This window comes from Staurois parvus, unplaced genomic scaffold (assembly GCF_062004578.1).
Source record: "Staurois parvus isolate SC_StPar_1 unplaced genomic scaffold, SC_StPar_1.0 ptg000151l, whole genome shotgun sequence".
Lineage (NCBI taxonomy): Eukaryota > Metazoa > Chordata > Amphibia > Anura > Ranidae > Staurois > Staurois parvus.
Window position 1 is genome coordinate 23,711,144 of NW_028317947.1, and position 21,458 is coordinate 23,732,601.

A 21,458-nucleotide genomic window follows, 5' to 3' on the forward strand; every position below is an offset into this window, starting at 1 on the left:
GGATATGGTCGCCATGTATAATACATAAGGGGGGATATGATCTCCAGGTATAATACATAAGGGGGGGTATGATCTCCATGTATAATACATAAGGGGGGATATGATCTCCATGTATAATACATAAGGGGGGATATGATCTCCATGTATAATACATAAGGGGGGATATGATCTCTATGTATAATACATAAGGGGGGATATGATCACCATGTATAATACATAAGGGGGGATATGATCTCCATGTATAATACATAAGGGGGGATATGATCTCCATGTATAATACATAAGGGGGGATATGATCACCGTGTATAATACATAAGGGGGGGATATGATCTCCATGGATAATACATAAGGGGGATATGATCTCCATGTATAATACATAAGGGGGGATATGATCACCGTGTATAATACATAAGGGGGATATGATCTCCATGTATAATACATAAGGGGGGATATGATCACCGTGTATAATACATAAGGGGGGATATGATCTCCATGTATAATACATAAGGGGGGGATATGATCTCCATGTATAATACATAAGGGGGGATATGATCTCCATGTATAATACATAAGGGGGGATATGATCACCGTGTATAATACATAAGGGGGGGATATGATCTCCATGGATAATACATAAGGGGGGGATATGATCTCCATGTATAATACATAAGGGGGGGATATGATCTCCATGTATAATACATAAGGGGGATATGATCACCATGTATAATACATAAGGGGGGATATGATCACCGTGTATAATACATAAGGGGGGATATGATCTCCATGTATAATACATAAGGGGGGGATATGATCTCCATGTATAATACATAAGGGGGGGATATGATCTCCATGTATAATACATAAGGGGGGATATGATCACCGTGTATAATACATAAGGGGGGGATATGATCTCCATGTATAATACATAAGGGGGGGATATGATCTCCATGTATAATACATAAGGGGGGGATATGATCACCATGTATAATACATAAGGGGGGATATGATCACCATGTATAATACATAAGGGGGGATATGATCACCATGTATAATACATAAGGGGGGATATGATCTCCATGTATAATACATAAGGTGATATGATCTCCATGTATAATACATAAGGGGGGATATGATCACCATGTATAATACATAAGGGGGGGATATGATCACCATGTATAATACATAAGGGGGGATATGGTCTCCATGTATAATACATAAGGGGGGATATGATCTCCATGTATAATACATAAGGGGGGATATGATCTCCATGTATAATACATAAGGGGGGATATGATCTCCATGTATAATACATAAGGGGGGATATGATCACCATGTATAATACATAAGGGGGGGATATGATCACCATGTATAATACATAAGGGGGGATATGATCTCCATGTATAATACATAAGGGGGGATAAGATCTCCATGTATAATACATAAGGGGGGATATGATCTCCATGTATAATACATAAGGGGGGATATGATCTCCATGTATAATACATAAGGGGGGTATGATCTCCATGTATAATACATAAGGGGGGATATGATCTCCATGTATAATACATAAGGGGGGATATGATCACCATGTATAATACATAAGGGGGGATATGATCTCCATGTATAATACATAAGGGGGGATATGATCTCCATGTATAATACATAAGGGGGGATATGGTCTCCATGTATAATACATAAGGGGGGGATATGATCTCCATGTATAAATACATCAGTGGTTCATTTAGTGAACTCGGTGTAGAGTTATTCACCCTGAGGTCATCACAGAGGACAAGGGGGCGCTCTTTACGTCTGGAGGAAAAGAAATTTAATCTCCAAACGCGGAAAGGTTTCTTCACAGTAAGAGCTGTGAAAATGTGGAATAGACTCCCTCAAAAGTTGGTTCTGGCCAGCTCAGTGGATTGCTTTAAAAAAGTCCTCGCGTGCTCTCAGCACATACGTATTTTCTAATTGCACACAAATATGCGGGCGGTCGGCGTCAATGGGTTAACAGAACATGAATTTAGTAAACGGAAGGCAGGAAAGTACTTTATTGACCTTGCTGGTTTCAGGGCTGTCCGGATCAAACTGGACCTGTTTTGCTGCCAGTTCCCGTCCTGTGTCCACGTCATAACACAGATAAACACGACCAAACGCTCCCTGTCCCAGCAGCTTACCCCGACGCCAGTTTATGGGGGCACTTGGAGCTGGAGAAGCAAAAAAATGAAATGGTATTAAAAAACACTGTATGTGTACAGTACGTCTGCAGACAAAATTTATTAGAAGTTAGAGATAAAAGAACACAGTGACATGTATGATCTGCACATACTTTCTGGCTTTCAACTGATCAGTTATACAGAGAGATCTCATCTCTTCCCTCCCTCATCTTAAAGTGTATTTCCACTTTTGCATCCAAATTGGAAAAACACCAACTTTAACATTTCTTCAATGTTCCCATTCATATTGCACAACCTTAACCCTTTTGCAAAGTTATTTTTTACATTTTTATAAGCCTCCTAAGTGATAGCAATTTCCTGTGACAGATATCAGGGGCCCAGGGGTCTTTGGAAGGGATCAGGCAGCCACTGAACCATGGGATACCTTCCATCTGAAAGCTGGCCTGCGAAGGTTACACATTTCACAAGTGTGCATGTATAAAACTCTCCGCTGCTGCTGATGTATTACATTGGTGGCTGTTCAAGGTAGTAAAAATATTGTAAAATGAATGTTGTAAACTAGACGTGTGCATTACATGTCTGTCCTGACAAAGCGTTAAACATCTCAAGGTTTGGGTGGTACATTGTATGTTAAAGCACTGTTATACCAATCTGCCCCGAAATCTAACTCACCCCCTGCAAGTTATTCTGAATAATTCACACTGCCTACAGAGCGCTGTGTATAATCCTGCTTCAAAACATAGAAGTAAAATGGGAAGAAATAGTTTTCAAACTATTTTTAGGTATGATGTGCAAATAGAACACAAATACATAGTGTGGGATCTCAAATATGGCTGCAAGGTGCACATACATTTTAACCACTTCAATACCAGGCACTTATACCCCCTTCCTGCCCAGGCCAATTTTCAGCTTGCAGCGCTGTCGTGCTTAGAATGACAATTGTGCAGTCATGCAACACTGTAACCATATGAAATTTTATCTTTTTTTTTTCAAAATAGAGCTTTCTTTTGGTGGTATTTAAACACCACCAAGTTTTTTATTGTTTGTTACGTAAAACAAAAAACACCTGAAACTTTTGAATAAAAAAAACAAACAAAAAAAAAACAAAACACACTTTTCTCTGTTTCTGTTACAGAAATAATGTTGATATTTCTTCATAAATTTAGGCCAAAATGTATTCTGCTACATTTCTTAGGTGAAAATAATTGAATTTGTATTTTTTTTCCCCAAATGTTTCTATCATTTTTTTTTATTAAATTTTTTTTTACCATTTTATTTTTTAGCACACTGTGACCAAAGCAATACAGTGTTACCATAGTAACACTGAACTACTCTGGGCAAGTGATCAGGATTTTTTTTTTTATTTAACACATCATGATTGCTAATACCTATGTATTTCATTGATATTGCAATCATTGTTACTGAATGAAACTGATTCATTCAGTTTTTTGTTGTGATTAGCGGTGATTGGGCAAAGCTGATCACATGATACAGATGGGCTGTGATTGGCCCTGTCTGTATCATGTGACTGCCGTGACCAGTCACAGCTAACAACATAATTGTATACAATGGATGGCATGACAGGAAGCCATCCATTGTATACAATTGCCATGTGATCTGCTGTGATTGGTCACAGCGGTCACATGACACTGGCAGCGGACAGTGTAGTGATATGTCATCGGCTGTGTCCCGTGGACACAGCTGGTGACAGATCTCGCCGCTGCGCGGCCCTGTGAGCGGCTCTTTTTGACAGGACATCATATGTCGTCCAGTCACAAAACGGCAAATGTCCCGCCCGGCCGTCAATCTGATATAGGCCGGGCGAGAAGATGTTAAAAAAATACTGTCATGAAGGACCTACGGAAGGGATGAGACACAACAGTTTAGACAGCCCTACTAGAGAGCAGTGCCTTACATTTTGTGGCTATGTTCCTCTCTGGTACACTCAGTGTATTTTCGCTGTCTGCACTGCGCAGTCGGTTTCGGGTTTCTAGGTACTGTACAGTTAAACCCAGGTTCTCCCCATTGGTACTTAATGAGCGACTGGATGGCACAAGGGTGAAGAGATTGCCTTGAGGTCGCCTAATCCGTGGGAACGTTCTGCGGCCTGAAGGATAAAAGAAAAGAACAAAAACAAAAGAATGAGACACTGAATCTCACGTATGGACTGCATACATGGGAATTTGCAGCAGAATGGCTTTTCTCATAAATACAAGTCAATGAAAACAAGAAGGTTGAGGAAGCTTTCAAGAAGATCTTAACCACCTCTGAGCTAAAATACAAACTGAATACAATTGAAAAAGAGTGCTGTATGTACCCATCTACCAGCTGAGGGATATTCCTCATGCGCTTCTGCCTGCCCTAGAAGTTCAATCCGCTACTATTCCTGTCTCTGTAGCTGCTGCCATTTTCATCTAATGTTAGTACTACACTTCAGACTAAAAAACATGCAGGCCACAGTGTTCCCTGGTGGCAACCACACCCATGCATACTGGAGCAAGAGAGGGAAGTTGCACATCAAATGACTATACCAAGTGGCCACACACCAAACTATTCTAAATTCAGAATAAAGTGAACTTATCACTCTGTCCATTCAGGGAAAAGTAACAGGCTTTTTAATTATAGCCCACTCCCTCTGCTATTCATATTGTAAGCTCCCTTACTGCGCTATTTCTCTATGGGAGCCCTGAGGAAAAAGGTTTGTGTAAGCTCAGCGTCAGAGCTTTACCCAGAGCTAAGACCTTCCACCCTTCCCCATGTGACCATGCTCAGTCATTGTACTGAGCAATGCATCATGGGAGGAAGGAGTGATGGTCACATGCTCCCCCTACATACTCAGACATATCAGTATGTTCAAGGACCCCTATGGAGAATAGGGAAGGTGGGCATTAGTAGCAGAGACTTTAACCTCCCTGGAGGTCTGATTATGTTAATACTTTTGACCGTCAAAGCGGTACATTGTTTTTTATTGTAGGCCTGTAATTCTTAGGAATAGCTCACTTAAATCTGTCCAAACAAGAGTCTAGTAAACATCCCGGGTATGATAAAGTTTGAAACACTAAATCATAAATTGTAATATAATAAAAAATTATAAATAATTATAAAAATAATATAATAATATATTTAATTCAATAATGTAATCAAACCAAAACCACTGAAATGTGAAATAGAAGCACCAAGTTCGCACATCACTGAGCTCAGTTGCAGAATCGCCGTTTTCAATGTCTGATGAGGAATTTCCCCACGAATCACTATTGCTCAATTCTGCAAGCGGTTCTAATTTACTATCGCTGTTTTCTAGTCGGTCTAAAACCGCTTTTGACCTAAAGGGACGCTTTTTGGATGCCATGGACGTTCTCAAATTTCCAGGCAGAAAGAACGGTAAAAGTGCAGGCAGGGCGCCAGACAAAGCACTAGGGACAACATTTAGGTGAAATGGTTTGATACAGTAATGTAACCCTAACAGATTACAATGTATTGTGTGTATGTCATGTTTTTACTTTTTTGAATCTCCCGCCTTTTCTGCCCCCCTACGTCCTGACACTTGCAGGGAAGAGAACCCGGAAGATGGATGCTGGCATCAGCTGGAGGACATCGGGGGATCGAAGGACAAGATAAATTACACTACAGTCTAATCCCAAGTCTGGTTCGGTGCTTTTGGTGCTGAAAATTAACGCCAAGCCACACTCGGGATTACCGCTAGGAAGGTTAAAGGAGAACGTGATAACTTCACAAAGCAAAGGCAAAGTGACAGGTTTACTTTTGTGACAATGTGCACCTTTTTAAACCTTAGGAGCAGCTGCTGTGTTTCCTTAATACAGTAATACTACTTGATGCCTGCAGTCACTTTTTTGCAACCTTAAAACGAATTGTACCAATCAAAATTTGCATTCATTTTTAATACAAATATGCCAATGTAACAACTCCCAGCTCAAGAGGAAAGAAAAAAAATACTTCGACATTACCTGGCAGTACGGAAGCTGCCATTGATGACTTGTTTTTCAAGGTGCCATCATCCTGGCTTCTCTACTACTATGACGAGTCCCTGACCCGCAAAAAGTATTTGCATTTCAGGGGCCCAATACTGGCTGCATGCTTGCTGTGGGTCAGGGACTTACTGTACCAAGTTGTGAAGCTAGGAGGATAACGCCTTCAAAAACGAGCCATTAATGGCAGCTCGCATACTAACACATAACATCTCAGCTCTGGGATGTTTTGCTGGACAAACGCAGTCACAGCGGAATAATACTGTGAACACTGGAAAAAAAAAAGAAACCTAGCTCTAAAACCACAGAAACGTAACCTGTAAAGACTCTGGACTGCCTGGGAAAACAGGATTCAAAAACCTTCAGTAGCCCTCGTCAGGGATGTGCCTACTACAATTTTGGTGCAGGGCCTTGACCATAACCCGAGTCTGGGGTCATAGCACTTACCATCATTGTAATCTTTATGGTGAATGGATACATGATATCTTCGAGGGTATGTTCCTCCCTTTCCTGCTTTATCGTAGAACTGGTTCTCTCGATCTGCTATGGAAGAAATAAAGCATCAGTCAGCTGTCAGAGTGTCATCTCTTTGTGAGAAGATGGCTGAACACAAAGCTTTATTTTTGTACCTGAGAAATCTTGCCTGTTATCTGGATAGCTCTGAGCCCGGGACATCCGAGACTTTCTGAAGGAAGGACTTTGAGGAAACACACAAAAAATAAGTCAATACAACACTGGGGCAGGAATCTGTACATAATCAGGACAGCACAGAACACAACCAATTACCTGTCCTCTGACTGATCTAAAGATTGGCAACTCCCAGATATGGAATTCTCTGTACTACTCAGTGGATCCAACATCTGTATTTGAAATACAACAAAGGATGAAGATTACAATGAGAAAGACCAAGCCAGTGTATTGTGCTACTAAATGCAGCTGTTAAGAAGAAGCATCAGATGCAAGATATTTTCTCGAAAACCACCAAACCACATACACAGATAGCCACTTCCATCTAGGGATTCCTACAAAAGGTATTTTGTGAAGAAACAATTCATGCAATCTCCACACTTACACATTGGTCACTGGTCTCAGGGATGAACTCTCCCTCGCTGTTAATGCTAGTATAAGATCCCTGCCGAGCTATCCTCTGCTGCCTCTCTGGGACATAACCGGGAGGTGGAGAGCTGCGGCCTGCATTCTGTGAACCTGAGAGTAAAGAAGGTTTTAAAAAAAAAAAAAAAAGATTAAAAACAAAACAAAAAACAGATCATCATACATATATGATGCTGAATCTGAGACATATCAGAGGAACTACAGACTGCTGTAAAGCTGATTGAAAAAAAAAAAAAACCTGCATAATTGTTTCTCACCCTGGCCTTTTTTAGTTCCACTGACAGGAATAAAGACAAAAAGTGCAGTTATTGTACCCCCTCCAGGCCCCTCCTTGTAGCCCTTTAACTGGGTCTTTATGCTGGGGGACAGGATGGACTTCCTGATCATGTGATCACTGTGACTGGCTACCACGGTGCACACATGATGGGGAGCCCATCCCTTGAGATCCTGTTAATAAAAAAGATGAAACGCCGTCTCTGACTACTTGATCACTGCGCTGGGAGTGCACTTTCAGCACAGAAACTTTGGCCACCAAGGACGCATATGTGTGGCCCACCCTTTATGCCACCGTACATATTAGATTACTTGGTCAGCAAGACGTTAAAGAGATTTCTCAGGTTTGTGACAACATATTTAACACCATGATGTGAGGACCATGACAAAAGATCTCATGACTTACTGACAGACAGGTGACGGCTGCGGGACTCCGCAGGGTGGTAAGCCGTGTTAACATCTCCCAAAGACTGTGAAGCCTTTATCCGCACTTGTTTCTGCGGCCCAGAATGTGGTGATGATGACTGCAAAAAAGGACATGCGTTAATATTTGCTGACTGCTCCTATAACTCTTATGATCGCACATATGAGAGGTCCTACCTTCTAGGACAGCCTTTCTCCACCAGGGTGCCCAAGCACCCTGGAGTGCCTTGAGGTTCCTTCAGGGGTGCCTTGGCAAAATGTCTAAAAATTGCTCAAAACCTGTATACAACCCAGCAGGTGTAACAAGCCGGCCTTTTAATTACACAAAGCCACAGGTTTTTATTGTGCGCCTTTTACCCGCCGGCGTCCTGACAACCAATGACATCATCAGTTGATAAGGAGGATGTCAGTTGCCTGCACAGCATCCTAGTTTGACCCTCCCCCACCCCTCTCCATCAGTGCTGAGGTCACATTAGCTCAGTGATTGAGAAAAACTGAGGGAGAAGAGAAACACTGGAATACTAGTCAGTACCAGTGTGCAAAAGTGTATTTGCTTTGGAAGAATAAATAATCTCTAATGTTGGGTGTACTGGATGTGTGGATATTTCTGCGTTATATAAAACTATTAGAATTGTTTTTCACATTTTAGAATGGGGTGCCCATTTAAAACTGTGGACAATCTTCAGGTATCCTATTTCAGAATGGGGTGCCTGAAGACTGTCCATAACTTTAAAGGGTACCCCAGGACTGTCCATAATTTTAAAGGGTGCCTTGACTGAAAAAAGGTTGAAAAACACTGGTCTGGAGTTCAACTTTATAAGGGGAAAAAAACATTAGCCTAAATTACAAAACACATGAAATCTTTGATAATGCCAGAGATTATTATAAAATGATCCTTTGGTTGAAAAAAAAACCAAAAAAAAAACAAATGATATAGGTCTTACATTGTTCTTGTCATGAGAGATGAGGAGAATACGAAGACTTTTCATGCTGGAGCTGCGATCCAAGAGATCCACAGCTTTGTCTAGGTCATCCTGACTTCTGAGGGGGATAGAAAGCTGCAAAAAGACAGAAAGGTCAGATCCAGCACAACATGGTATATCCAGATCCTAAAACAATATGGAATAACCAGCATAACATGGAAAACATGCCGTTCTATTCCTGTGAACTGCAGAAGAACACAAACCACACTTCATGAAGTACGTTCTAATTACTGACATTATTCCCAGTCTGCTACCAATTGAATGGCTAGGTAGGAGGGCAGAGGGTGTATAGTGCACCATTGTTACCAGGAGGAAATACTGAACATTTATGAAAATCAGATCTTCTCAAGTTTATTGCACTCTGTCTCTGCAACATCTAAGGCTCACAATAAATGAATGAGGGAAACATACAAGAATTCTGAGGTCTAGCTGGCTGGAACAATTGCACTGTCTCCTGACATTGGGGGGGGGTCTGATGTTTACACTGGCAGTGCTCTCACCTCATTGTTCATGTAATGAAGGTCCATCTGCTGGCCAAACACCATCTTCACTTTCTGTTCTACATCTTCAAACTTCACAGGACGAGGAAACTGCAGGATCCTGGAAGAATAATGTCCAACATGAGAACTTCAGAAAGATAAACCCAGGAGAAGGCCTTTTCCACTGCTTCTCCATTTACATACAATGCTATTACACAGGAAAGGTCAGTACAGGAGAGGGAAGACGGTGATAAAACACAACTACACAACTGACGCTCCATCCATTGGTACATTTCTACAAAACTATATTGGAAATGAGCAAAAACAGAGCTGCTGCCCGCCACAACCATTAACGTGATGTCTAATATTTAACCCTTTCACTGCCACGGCTGTAAAGCCTGGTACACACCACTATTTTTTTTTTTTTCATTCAACCAAGGAGGCTGAACGAAAAAAAAACCTGACAGCTCAGGAGGAACCGCTGCACTAAACTATCCGATGTTAGTGCAGCGATCTCCCCCGCTGTGCTATTGTGTTCTGACAGGGGGGGATGGCTCCTCTGCCAGAACACTCTGGTCAGCGCTCTCAGCCATTGGGAGCCGATCAGCAGTCCTTCTTTGGTCATGCTCCATTCAGTCGGCTTTTGTCGGACAGTCTGCAATACACACGGGGGCCTAATGTTATTTACTTTATTTATTTCAGGTACTTGTATAGCGCCATCAATTTACGCAGCACTTTACATATATATTGTAGATTCACATCAGTCCCTAACCCTCAAGGGGCGTACAATCTAAGGTCCTTAACTCACATTCATACATACATATACTAGAGCCAATTTAGACAGGATCCAATTCACCTACCAGCATGTCTTTGGAGTGTGGGAGGAAACCGGAGTACCCGGAGGAAACCCATGCAGGCACAGGGAGAACATGCAAACTCCAGGCAGGAGGTGCCGTGGTTGGGATTCGAACCAATGACCCTAGTACTGCCAGGCGGAAGTGCTAACCATTTAGCCACTGTGCTGTCTGGTTTCTATTGAACCGGCCGATGCCACCCGATATTCAGCCCGTGTGTACTAGGCTTGTCACTGAGTTGCCCTGTTGCAGGTGTTTCTCCTGTAACCCTTAAGCCTAGTACACATGGGCCAAATGTCGGGTGGCATCGGCCGTTTCAATAGAAACCAGCCCATGTGTATGGCAGCAGGGGCGGCTTCTGTCAAAGGGGCATTACTGAAAAATGTCTGCATGGACATATGGCTGCAAGTGCGCACCTAACGGGCCTTCAAAACAAAAATATACCATAGGTCGTGCTCCAACCCTCGACGCCATGGACTGACAACCCACCGCCGGCCCAACAGCACCATTCTCCGCAGGGGCCGACACCCACCTGACCCAGCACACGAGTGAGAAAATTACCCAGGCGCAGAGAGGCCACACCCCAGCTCCACTAACGTGTCTCCGTCACCAGGAGGGACCCACGCGGAAACAGGACCGGAACTGTCCCCCCCGCCCTGCTCAAAGTGCCGCAAGCCAGATAGAATAACACGCAAACTGGCATCTGTCCCCAAATTGGCGGTAGCAACATCCGCCCCGTGGGGGGCAGAGTCCCCACCCACATAAGTAACGGACACCGCAAAAACCAAAAGAGGGAACGACACAGAAAGCGAAGAATATGGAACAAAAAACTCACCAGGCATGAATGGCAAACAAACTCAAAACAACAAACTCACACGTGTCCCACAAGACTACAGGGAGGGGGGGGGGGGGGGGGGGGGGGAGGACAACTTCTGCTTCCGATCACCTAGGCGATCGCAGCGGAAGTGGGAGAGGGTACCTGTCAATTTCGGGTACCCGCTCCCCAAAGGTGCCAATCCTTAATGGGGAGCGGGGGACTAATCTTTAAAGGGGAACTTCCCCTTTTGGGTGGAACTCCGCTTTAACGTCTTACGCATTCCCACAAATGTCATGAATAACACCCATATTTTGCCTATGTGTATTTCCTATGGTTGTCAGCTCCATCTAGTGGCCAAAATGTGGTATCTTTTTAATTGAAATGTTTCATGAAAAGCCACTAGATGGAGCTGCTGATCATAGGAAATACACATATTAGGCAAAATACATTGATGGTTTGTGACAACCCTGTGAATGTTTGAGCCAATAACACAGCAATTTTTTTTTTTAAATAGCCCCTAAAAGTTCATTTGCCAGCCACTATTTGGCCCAGGAAAGGAAAAAAAAAAAATGATACTGCTGATGAGCAAGCATCAACTAGATGTGAGGAACTGCACAACAGTTCATTTGTACTTGTGTTACATATACATTAGCTCTTTATTTCAGAGTGACAGGCCAACTCCAGAGTGATGACTCTTTTATGATCTTTGTATTAGCGTCAATTCCTCATCCCCGTAAAACATGAAGTATTCCCATCCAACTAAGTAACATGAGCGGTGTTCCTCCGGAGACACAACAGTCTGGATGCTTGCAGCCCTCGCCTGACACCAAGTTTCAGCCAGAATATTGCTGGCAGGTCCGTACAGTTTTTATCTAAAAGCCTTTCGCTGGACATCATCAACCATTCAGAAGTCTGATTAAGCCAACAACAGACACATTTCTCCGAAAGCGGAGGAAACCACATGGGACACTCCTCTACTATCCAGGGCACAGAAACCTCCAGTGTCTGCATTCACTCAGCTGAACTCTCCACCTCTAATAGGAAAGGCTCCACTCAGGTCTACATGGTCAGACAGAGAGGCCCAAGCCAGAAACAGGGAGCGATCCCTGGGCTATAAATCCTTCCTGCTCTGTCCTCAGCGATCTTACATTCTTGTGGTCAGATCTGGCAGCCACAGAGAAGCCGCGAGGCCACTTCCCGACTCCTGTCTGCAAATGTAAACCCCGTAAAAGGAGGGAAAGTCAGGTTAGAGATAGACGTGAGCCAGGGCCGGTTCACAATCAGGCCATTCATAATAACATGGGACTGGATTGGTTCTTGGACTGCGTGCGATTTGTTTTTTCTTCTAATTATATCACCGCCTCCCCACTTCTTCTTGTACATATGAATCCAAGGAAGTAATAAAATGGAATCACCAGCAAGCAGACCCCACACGAAGCAGTATTTACACCTATGCCCTGTGGTGTGGAGTCTGACTGTGAGGACCAGTTATTCCGTAATACAGCAAACGGCGTTAGGACAGGCTGCAGGTGCTCCGAGGTCAGAGGCAGAAGAGGAAACCATACATGACACAAGAGGAAACAGGAATCCCTGATTTCAATATGTCACATGGTAACCAGCAGCCCACAGCACATCTGCCTCCTAGAAAGCACTGCCATGTACACATTTGTTCCATAGTCAAGGACTAGAACCCTGACAACTGGGATCTGGTTCCTGGAGTAACAGACATGAAAAAGAAATATGTCCCTTATGATATGCTGTAAATGCAAAGACATTTTCTTCCTTTGCTCTCAGCCTCTATGTGTTTTGACAAGAAAATCTTTGGCAAATTCACAGTAGCATCAACAATAATCCACTTCAGCAGCTCTGCTCCCTCCTCCAGCAGTGACTCGGCAGCTCAGCTCCTCCTGCTCCCTCCTCCAGCAGTGATTCAGCAGCTCAGCTCCTCCTGCTCCCTCCTCAGGCAGTGATTCTGCAGCTCAGCTCCTCCTGCTCCCTCCTCAGGCAGTGATTCGGCAGCTCAGCTCCTCCTGCTCCCTCCTCAGGCAGTGATTCGGCAGCTCAGCTCCTGCTGCTCCCTCCTCCGGCAGTGATTCGGCAGTGATTCGGCAGCTCAGCTCCTGCTGCTCCCTCCTCCGGCAGTGATTCGGCAGCTCAGCTCCTGCTGCTCCCTCCTCCGGCAGTGATTTGGCAGCTCAGCTCCTCCTTCTCCCTCCTTCGGCAGTGACTCTGCATCTCAGCTTCTCCTGCTCCCTCCTCCAGCAGTGACTCTGCATCTCAGCTTCTCCTGCTCCCTCCTCCAGCAGTGACTCGGCAGCTCAGCTCCTCCTGCTCCCTCCTCCAGCAGTGACTCGGCAGCTCAGCTCCTCCTGCTCCCTCCTCAGGCAGTGACTCGGCAGCTCAGCTTCTCCTGCTCCCTTCTCCAGCAGTGACTCGGCAGCTCAGCTTCTCCTGCTCCTTCCTGCAGCAGTGACTCGACAGCTCAGCTCCTCCTGCTCCCTCCTCCAGCAGTGACTCGGCAGCTGAGCTCCTCCTGCTCCCCTCTCCCAGAAGTGACTCGGCAGCTCAGCTCTTCCTGCTCCCCTCTCCCAGAAGTGACTCAGCAGCTCAGCTACCTCCTGCTCCCCTCTCCCAGAAGTGACTCGGCTCCTACTGCTCCCCTCTCCCAGAAGTGACTCAGCTCCTACTGCTCCCCTCTCCCAGAAGTGACTCAGCTCCTACTGCTCCCCTCTCCCAGAAGTGACTCAGCTCCTACTGCTCCCCTCTCCCAGAAGTGACTCAGCTCCTACTGCTCCCCTCTCCCAGAAGTGACTTAGCTCCTACTGCTTCTCTCTCCCAGAAGTGACTCAGCTTTTACTGCTCCCCTCTTCCAGAAGTAACTCAGCAGCTCAGCTCCTCCTGCTCCCCTCTCCCAGAAGTGACTCAGCAGCTCAGCTCCTCCTGCACTCCTCTCCCAGAAGTGACTCTGCAGCTCAGTGACCTCCTGCTCCCCTATCCCAGAAGTGACTCTGCAGCTCAGCTCCTCCTGCTTTCCTCTCCCAGAAGTGACTTGGCAGCTCAGCGACCTCCTGCTCCCCCTATCCCAGAAGTGACTCAGCAGCTCAGATCCTCCTGCTTCCCTCTCCCAGAAGTGACTTCGCAGCTCAGCGACCTCCTGCTGTCCCAGAAGTGACTCAGCAGCTCAGCTCCTACTGCTCCCCTCCCCCAGCAGTGACTCGGCAGCTCAGCTACCTCCTGCTCCCCTATCCCAGAAGTGACTCAGCAGCTCAGCTCCTCCTGCTTCCCTCTCCCAGAAGTGACTCTGCAGCTCAGCGACCTCCTGTTCCCCTATCCCAGAAGTGACTCTGCAGCTCAGCTCCTACGGCTCCCCTCTCCCAGAAGTGACTCAGCAGCTCAGCGACCTCCTGCTCCCCTATCCCAGAAGTGACTCAGCAGCTCAGCTCCTCCTGCTTCCCTCTCCCAGAAGTGACTTGGCAGCTCAGCGACCTCCTGCTGTCCCAGAAGTGACTCAGCAGCTCAGCTCCTACTGCTCCCCTCCCCCAGCAGTGACTCAGCAGCTCAGCTACCTCCTGCTCCCCTCCCCCAGCAGTGACTCAGCAGCTCAGCTACCTCCTGCTCCCCTATCCCAGAAGTGACTCAGCAGCTCAGCTCCTCCTGCTCCCATCCTCCAGAAGTGACTCAGCAGCTCAGCTTTCCTGCTCTCCTCTCCCAATTCTCACTCAGCAACTCAGCCTGCAGTTTTTGTAGCGGCCGACTTTTAATTTCAGAAAACCGACTGGAGTGCCTCTTTAAAATGACAACATGGCATGTCCAATTTACCTCTAAGACTGAAACCCTCTAATCTTCAATGTCTTAAAACTGTGAATATCAACCTAGTCCATTACAATTTTCCATCCCCAGCTACCAGATCCAGTGCGTGAATCTGATTGCTACATAACTGATCATATTATTAACATAGTCAACAACAGCAAACTCTGCCCCTGTGTGAACTGGATATCAATGCTTTGATATGTCCTGGCATGATAAACATCACAACTGTTTCATTGTAATTGCACTCACCGCCTCTCTCCGCTGTGTTCAAACTTTATTCGCACGTCATTCTGCAACAGAGACATACAATTAATAGAGACTTTCACGGTTTTCACATAACAAAAAAAAAAAAAAAAAAAAAAAGAGCCACAATTTGGATATTCTAATTTATTTCAGCAAATATTTATCAAGTATCAACTGGTATGTTACCTATATTTTACCTACCGGTTAAAATGTGTATTTCCTTCACACTGCAAAGCATTAAAAAAGGCGTTTCAGAATCACTAATGGATATATTTAAAAAGCAGTGAAGGTGACATTCACTGACGGTGGACCTTCCTGGTGCAATGTGTTTTAAATTACAATGACTGATTCAACCTCAGTGAATGTGACATTCACTACTCTAGAAATATGCTCCTATAAGTGATTTTGAGAATTTTACAAACTAATGTATTTCTGTTGTTTAGATGCTTTTGTTTGCATACAATAAAATAAAACAAAAAACACCTAAAAATAAAAACACACCAAATCCTTGAAAACGCATATAATAAAAAAGATGTGAACAGACAGACTCTTGTTGCCTTTATTAGAGATGACCAAACAGCAGAAAAGTTATACCAAGTGTGGTTTGACTGAACGTTTTAACAAAAACTCGGGAACCACTGAAATTTGGAAATTCCCAACAGGAAGTTCCACTGAAATCAATGAATATCTAAATCAGGCTAACAGAAGTGTGTATTACAGAGCAGCAGAATGGTTTGGGGAGCTCCTGGCAGCCATGCAGCTCAGGAGATGATGGGGTCAAAAAACATATGAGTTGCTTCTACCAGGGATACCAAGATAGAAGTCCTGGTGGCACTGGCAGGCAAGCGAAGGGTGCTAAGAAGAAAATAAGGAGATGCAGATATAAAATGCAGGAACAGCCTTTAGAACCTCCCTCTCAGGTGGTGAAAAATAACACTGACACTTGGATTCATTCCAAGATATCCAACTTCAAGCCATTCTTGGGGATGCTACAAAAAAAAAAAGTGGCTGACTCGGTGGCCTTCTCTGTCTTTTTCTGCCATCACTTTTCTATGTTTCTATTCTCTGGGGAAAAGAAAATACTACCTCACACTGGGGCTGCCCCTGCATAGTAAGACTTACATGCTCGTTTATGTCTATGGTACCGGAAAAGGCAGTTTATTACCAGATTCCTGCTCATGGACTGTCTCTTGTTTCCTGTGCAAGGCTATGGATGTGCATTTAAAGGAAAACTAAAAACCTGAAAGGGATTATAACCTTCCCATGCTCCATCCAGAATGAGAAAATACGTTTTGCCTTTATTTTGCCTTCTGCGCCCCGCTGAGGGACTTCCCTTCACTTCCTGTGTCATAGCCAAAACAGGAAGTGAAAAGAAATTCCTACAAAGTGAGGGAAATTCCCAGCTATCACCAGGATCTGCAGATCCTAGTGTCCTCACCAGAAGATTGCCCCTTTATTGTTCTAGGATTCTCTTTTACTTTTACCATCGATTTTAGTGGTCACCAGGACAAATAGAGAGCGAAGACTCTTCCTAATGCAGGGGTGTCCAAACTATGGCCCTCCAGGTGTTGAGGGCTACAGTTACTGGACGTTAAGCCACCGCTGGTGGCCATCCTGAATATTATATGGTCCGTGATCTTTTCTATTGATTGTACCTGTCCACACCTGTTTTGTTAATAAACTAGCCTACAGTATCACACTATGTGGTGTCCCTTATTGGGCTCTCTTTACTGAGAGCCTTCATCCGCAGAACCTGCACCATAGGGAACCCTGGAAGGTGATACGTGTCTGAGCACCCTATCCTAGACGTGACCAGAAGGTGTACAGGATCCTGACCGTTACGAGGATGCAGATGACCTGATTTATACCTGGTGAACAGGCATATCTCAAAGGCGTATTATTTACGCACTTCTGGTGAGTGCGCAATCTATTTATTTCACCTCTTATCTGCCACCTCGGATCAAGTCCTCCACGCACCTATTTTAAGGATCACATCAGATCCTCACGTGGGCTTTATATTTTGGGACATTTTATCCAATAGTCACCATTGGTGACATGAGTTACTGCACTTTATACGGATATACCATCCACTAATTATTTTATGGTTGTATTGTATATTATATTTCTTTTACTTAGCGCTTCACCTATATCTATATGACTTTTTGGAAGGTTTGATTTGGTTGCCTTTTTGGTGTCCTAGCAGCTATCCCCCACTTCTCAGATAACGCTCGTATTGTCCTTTTATCTTTTAGGTGTTGAGGAACTGCAAGTCCTATGAGGCCTTGCAAGGCACTGACATCCACAGGCAAGACACCCAAAGGCAGAGGCATGATGGGACCTGTAGTACTTCAACAGCTGGAGGGCCATAGTTTGGACAACCCTGCCCTAAAGGGAACACAGACAGCAAAAAAAAAAACCTGACATGTTCTAATCCTTCTTAACTCTATCCAAAAAAAAAAGTTTTGCTATGAGGTATACTTTTACCTTTGCAGTGCGGGAGCAGCGCTACCACAAGGAAGGATTTTTAAACTTTTCCCCAGAGTTTAGCTTTCACAAAAGTTGATACAAATCTAATATCATGTGCATTTCGGGGTCAACTCCTGTAGGGCTAGAGGAAAAGGCTAAATAGCATACTACAAACAAAGAATTAAAAAACTGATCAAGCACAGAGTAAAAAATAAATAAATAATAAAAAAGGGCCCCCGCTATGTAGGCACACCACTCAGGGGGCAGGGTTTTAGGAAAGGGGGCCTGGCTCTGCCATAGCATATCCCGAGGTGAATGAACTTCTAACACTCTGAATACTCCCTTTGTACATGGCCTCACAATTCTCTACTCCAGGGAGCTCAGATTTCAGGCGACAGAGTTGTACCTGTTTGTTGGGTTGATTGCTGGCTTTGGTCTTCACCTCAATCACGGGCGTTCGATGGCGATTGCCTAGCTGCAGGGCGACCAAGTCCTTCATGATGGATTTAAGAACCTCCTGCTCATCTGTTAGAAGGCAGAAAACAGAAAATTCAGCCTAGTTACATGACCAAGTACTACAAACATTAATTATGGGATCAAATGCAGATAAATGGAATTCCTCTGAAAAATAGTGTGTTTCCTTGGCCTAGGCACTTCTGCTCTATAACCACATCTCTCTATACCTGCAGGGGTGTGGAAATGAAAAAAAAAAAAAACAAACAAAAAAAACCTACTTGTCCAATGGACTAAATCAGGGTCCCAATCTACTGGTTACATTTTTTATTTTTTTTTTTAAAGCAGAGGCCCTAGAGAATAAAAATTTGTGGGTGTTGCATTTTTTTTTATGTCACATGGTATTTGCGCTGCAGCTTTTCAAATGCAATTTTAAAAAATACACACTTGAATCTTAATGCAAAAAAAAACAAACAAAAACTTTTTGGCAAAATATAAAAGACGATGTTACAATGAGTAACCACATACCAAACATGTTACGCTTTAAAACTGCGCACACTTGTGCAGTGGCGACAAATGATGTAAATTTTACTAACCATAGGCGATGCTTTAAAAGCCTTTACAGGTTACCACTTTAGAGTTACACAGGAGGTCTGGTGCTAGAATTACTGCCCATGATCGGATGTTGGTGGTGATACCTCGCATGTGTGGAGTGATCGTTGTTTGCGTTCATGTGGGACCATTTGCCTTTATGATCGTGCCCGGGGGGGGTTGGACAGAGGATGCTTTAAAATGCTGGATACTGGTATAGGCTGGCATTATTAAAGATGAGCAAGTTGGACCTTTTCGGGTTGAAGATGGACTCAAAATCAACTCCCAAACTTACTGTCCGTTTTTAGAAGACACTTTCTTCAAGCAGTGGTACAGGAAAAAGTCTGCATCTTTCAAGACCATGATATTTATACAGGACAATGCTCCATCACATGCATCAAAGTACTCCACTGCATGGCTAACCAGTAAAGGCCATAAAGATGAAAGAATAACAACATGTCCCCCTTCCTCACCTGACCTAAACCCTATTGGGAACTTATGGGCCCTTCTTAACTGGGAGATTTATTGTGAAGGAAAACAGTACACCTCTCTGAACAGTGTCTGGGAGGCTGTGGCTGCTGCTGCACAAAACGTTGACCGTCAACAGATCAAGAAACTGACAGACTCCATGAATGGAAGGCTTATGACTGTTATTGAAAAGAAGGGTGGCTATATTGGTCACTGTTGTTTTTTTGTAATGTATATTTGTAAATTTTGAGTTAGTTTATTATTCTCACTGTCACAGATGAAAATAAACAAGTGAGATGGGAACATTTTTGTTTTTCATTTAGTTGCACGATAATTGTGCACACACAGATATTCTCCTAAGAAAGCCAAAACCTCACTTTTACTTTCTTAAATATTCAGATTTATTAACATTTTCAATTGACCGAGAGCGCTGTAGATGTTCAATAATGAAATTAATGCTCAAAAGTACAACTTGCCTAATAATTGTGCACACAGTGTAGAAAGGGGCAACTTTGACACGAGGAAGTAAAACCCTGCAACTACCAAGATGGCCGCCTTCACACAGAAAACAGGGCAGAACAAGGCATGGTAAGCCGGAGAAAAGATCAGATCCAGAGAGCAATACTGGTGACTAGTCCTTTGCCTGCCTTTTTGGGTACAGCTTCCACAGTACAGGTATTCTTTATTCGGGGCCATCAATTTACGTAGCACTTTACATACATTATATATATATATATATATATATATATATATATAGTACATTCACATCAGTCCCTAACCCTCAGGGGGCATACAATCTAAGGTCCCTAACTCACATTCATACATACACATACTAGGGACAATTTAGAGAGGAGCCAATTAACCTACCAGCATGTCTTTGGAGTATGGGTGTAAGGGATTTCCGGCAAGAAGAACTGCAATCGGGAACGCGCATGCACATAGGAATTCCCGCAGGAGAATTGCCGGTTGTGCGCATGCGCGCAGGAACGCGCGATTGCGCACATGACGACGAAGATTGGCGCCAGACGGCCCATTTAAGGAGTGCCTCAGCTCAGGTTCAGTGCTGACTGGTCTTCAGCTCCCCCCGTGTTCTGCTTGTTCCTGTACGATTCCTCCGTTTCCAACCCGGCTTGTTCCTGACCCGACTCCGATTACTCTCCTGCTACCGGTTCCTGACTTTGGCTCTGCTCCTGACCTTGGCTTTTCCTTCTGATTCTGTACCGCACTGCCCAACTGTTGATAACCCTGGCTATCCCATGACTCTGCTCCAGTCTCTTGTCCTCACTACCTACCTTGCTCTGCTGCACGTCTGGCAATCCACAGAACCTGCTCTGTTTATTATTACGGTGTCCAAATCAGAGGATGCTCTGCCTACCAAGCTCATCATCTGCAAGAGCTGCAAGCAACAACCACTGGCGCTCTTGTCCCCCTGGTCCCTAGACTCCCTCTGTTTCAACATCAGCGGGGTCAGGGCTAGTGACACAAGTGAGGCCGACCTCGTCAATTCAGTCTCCCATCTGGTACGTGACAGTGGGAGGAAACCGGAGTACCCGGAGGAAACCCACGCAGGCACAGGGAGAACAAGCAAACTCCAAGCAGGTGGTGCCGTGGTTGGGATTCGAACCAACGACCCTAGTACTGCCAGGTGGAAGCGCTAACCATTTAGCCATGAATGAAACAGGAGGACCCATCGCACACAGCAACTTACATTGCCTCTTTCGTATTCTCATTATAACCTGACAGGGTGCTATGGAAAGATCTTGCTCTGTATAGATTAGACACGATAAATCCAATACAAACCCAAAAGTCTAAAATGATCTCTTCTAAAGCAAAGTTCCTACCTAATGTAGGGGTTGGCAACCTCAGCACTCCAGCTGTGGTGAAACTACAAATCCCATCATGCCTCTGCGAGTCCTGCCTTTGGGTCTTGCTATGCTCCATAGGACTTGTAGTTCCACAACAGCCGGCGTGCTGAGGTTGCCTAGCCCTGACCTACAGCCTCCAAGCACCATCATTGTATCCAGTGAAAATCTAGGACTCAACACACAATGAAATGAGATACTCAACTGGTGGCCAACCAAAACTACCTGCAATAAATCCGATTGATAGAGGCTCTGACAAACTCTGAGACAGAAGACTTACCAGCCATGTAAATGCGGCTCTACAGAAAAGTGACACTTCTGAATGTCACACCGGTTTACCTAGTCCCTCACGAAAAATGGAACAAATGGAATTGGGAAGACTTGTATTGTTATAACAAGTGCCAAATGTCAGAGGATTCCAGTTCATACAGTTCCAAATGGATGTGACAAAGAACAGGGGAAG

General features: G+C 44.4%; 1 protein-coding gene across 2 annotated transcripts in view; it reads right to left on the bottom strand.

Moving 5' to 3' along the window:
- The window catches only part of MAP3K3 (mitogen-activated protein kinase kinase kinase 3), a 41,108-nt gene that overhangs the window by 13,525 nt on the left and 6,125 nt on the right, over window positions 1-21,458 (bottom strand). Inside the window, exons 2-12 of one of the 2 annotated variants that reach the window (XM_089674677.1) lie at window positions 18,028-18,146; window positions 15,162-15,202; window positions 9,453-9,552; window positions 8,914-9,027; window positions 7,953-8,070; window positions 7,233-7,366; window positions 6,947-7,020; window positions 6,790-6,857; window positions 6,608-6,700; window positions 4,090-4,281; window positions 2,056-2,204 (exon numbers count right to left, since the gene is read on the bottom strand). In XM_089674677.1, coding sequence (XP_089530803.1) covers window positions 2,056-2,204; window positions 4,090-4,281; window positions 6,608-6,700; window positions 6,790-6,857; window positions 6,947-7,020; window positions 7,233-7,366; window positions 7,953-8,070; window positions 8,914-9,027; window positions 9,453-9,552; window positions 15,162-15,202; window positions 18,028-18,146 — 1,202 coding nt within the window. Of the gene's footprint in view, window positions 1-2,055; window positions 2,205-4,089; window positions 4,282-6,607; window positions 6,704-6,789; window positions 6,858-6,946; window positions 7,021-7,232; window positions 7,367-7,952; window positions 8,071-8,913; window positions 9,028-9,452; window positions 9,553-15,161; window positions 15,203-18,027; window positions 18,147-21,458 lie in introns of both variants that reach the window. The other variant, XM_089674676.1, reaches the window with a different exon arrangement.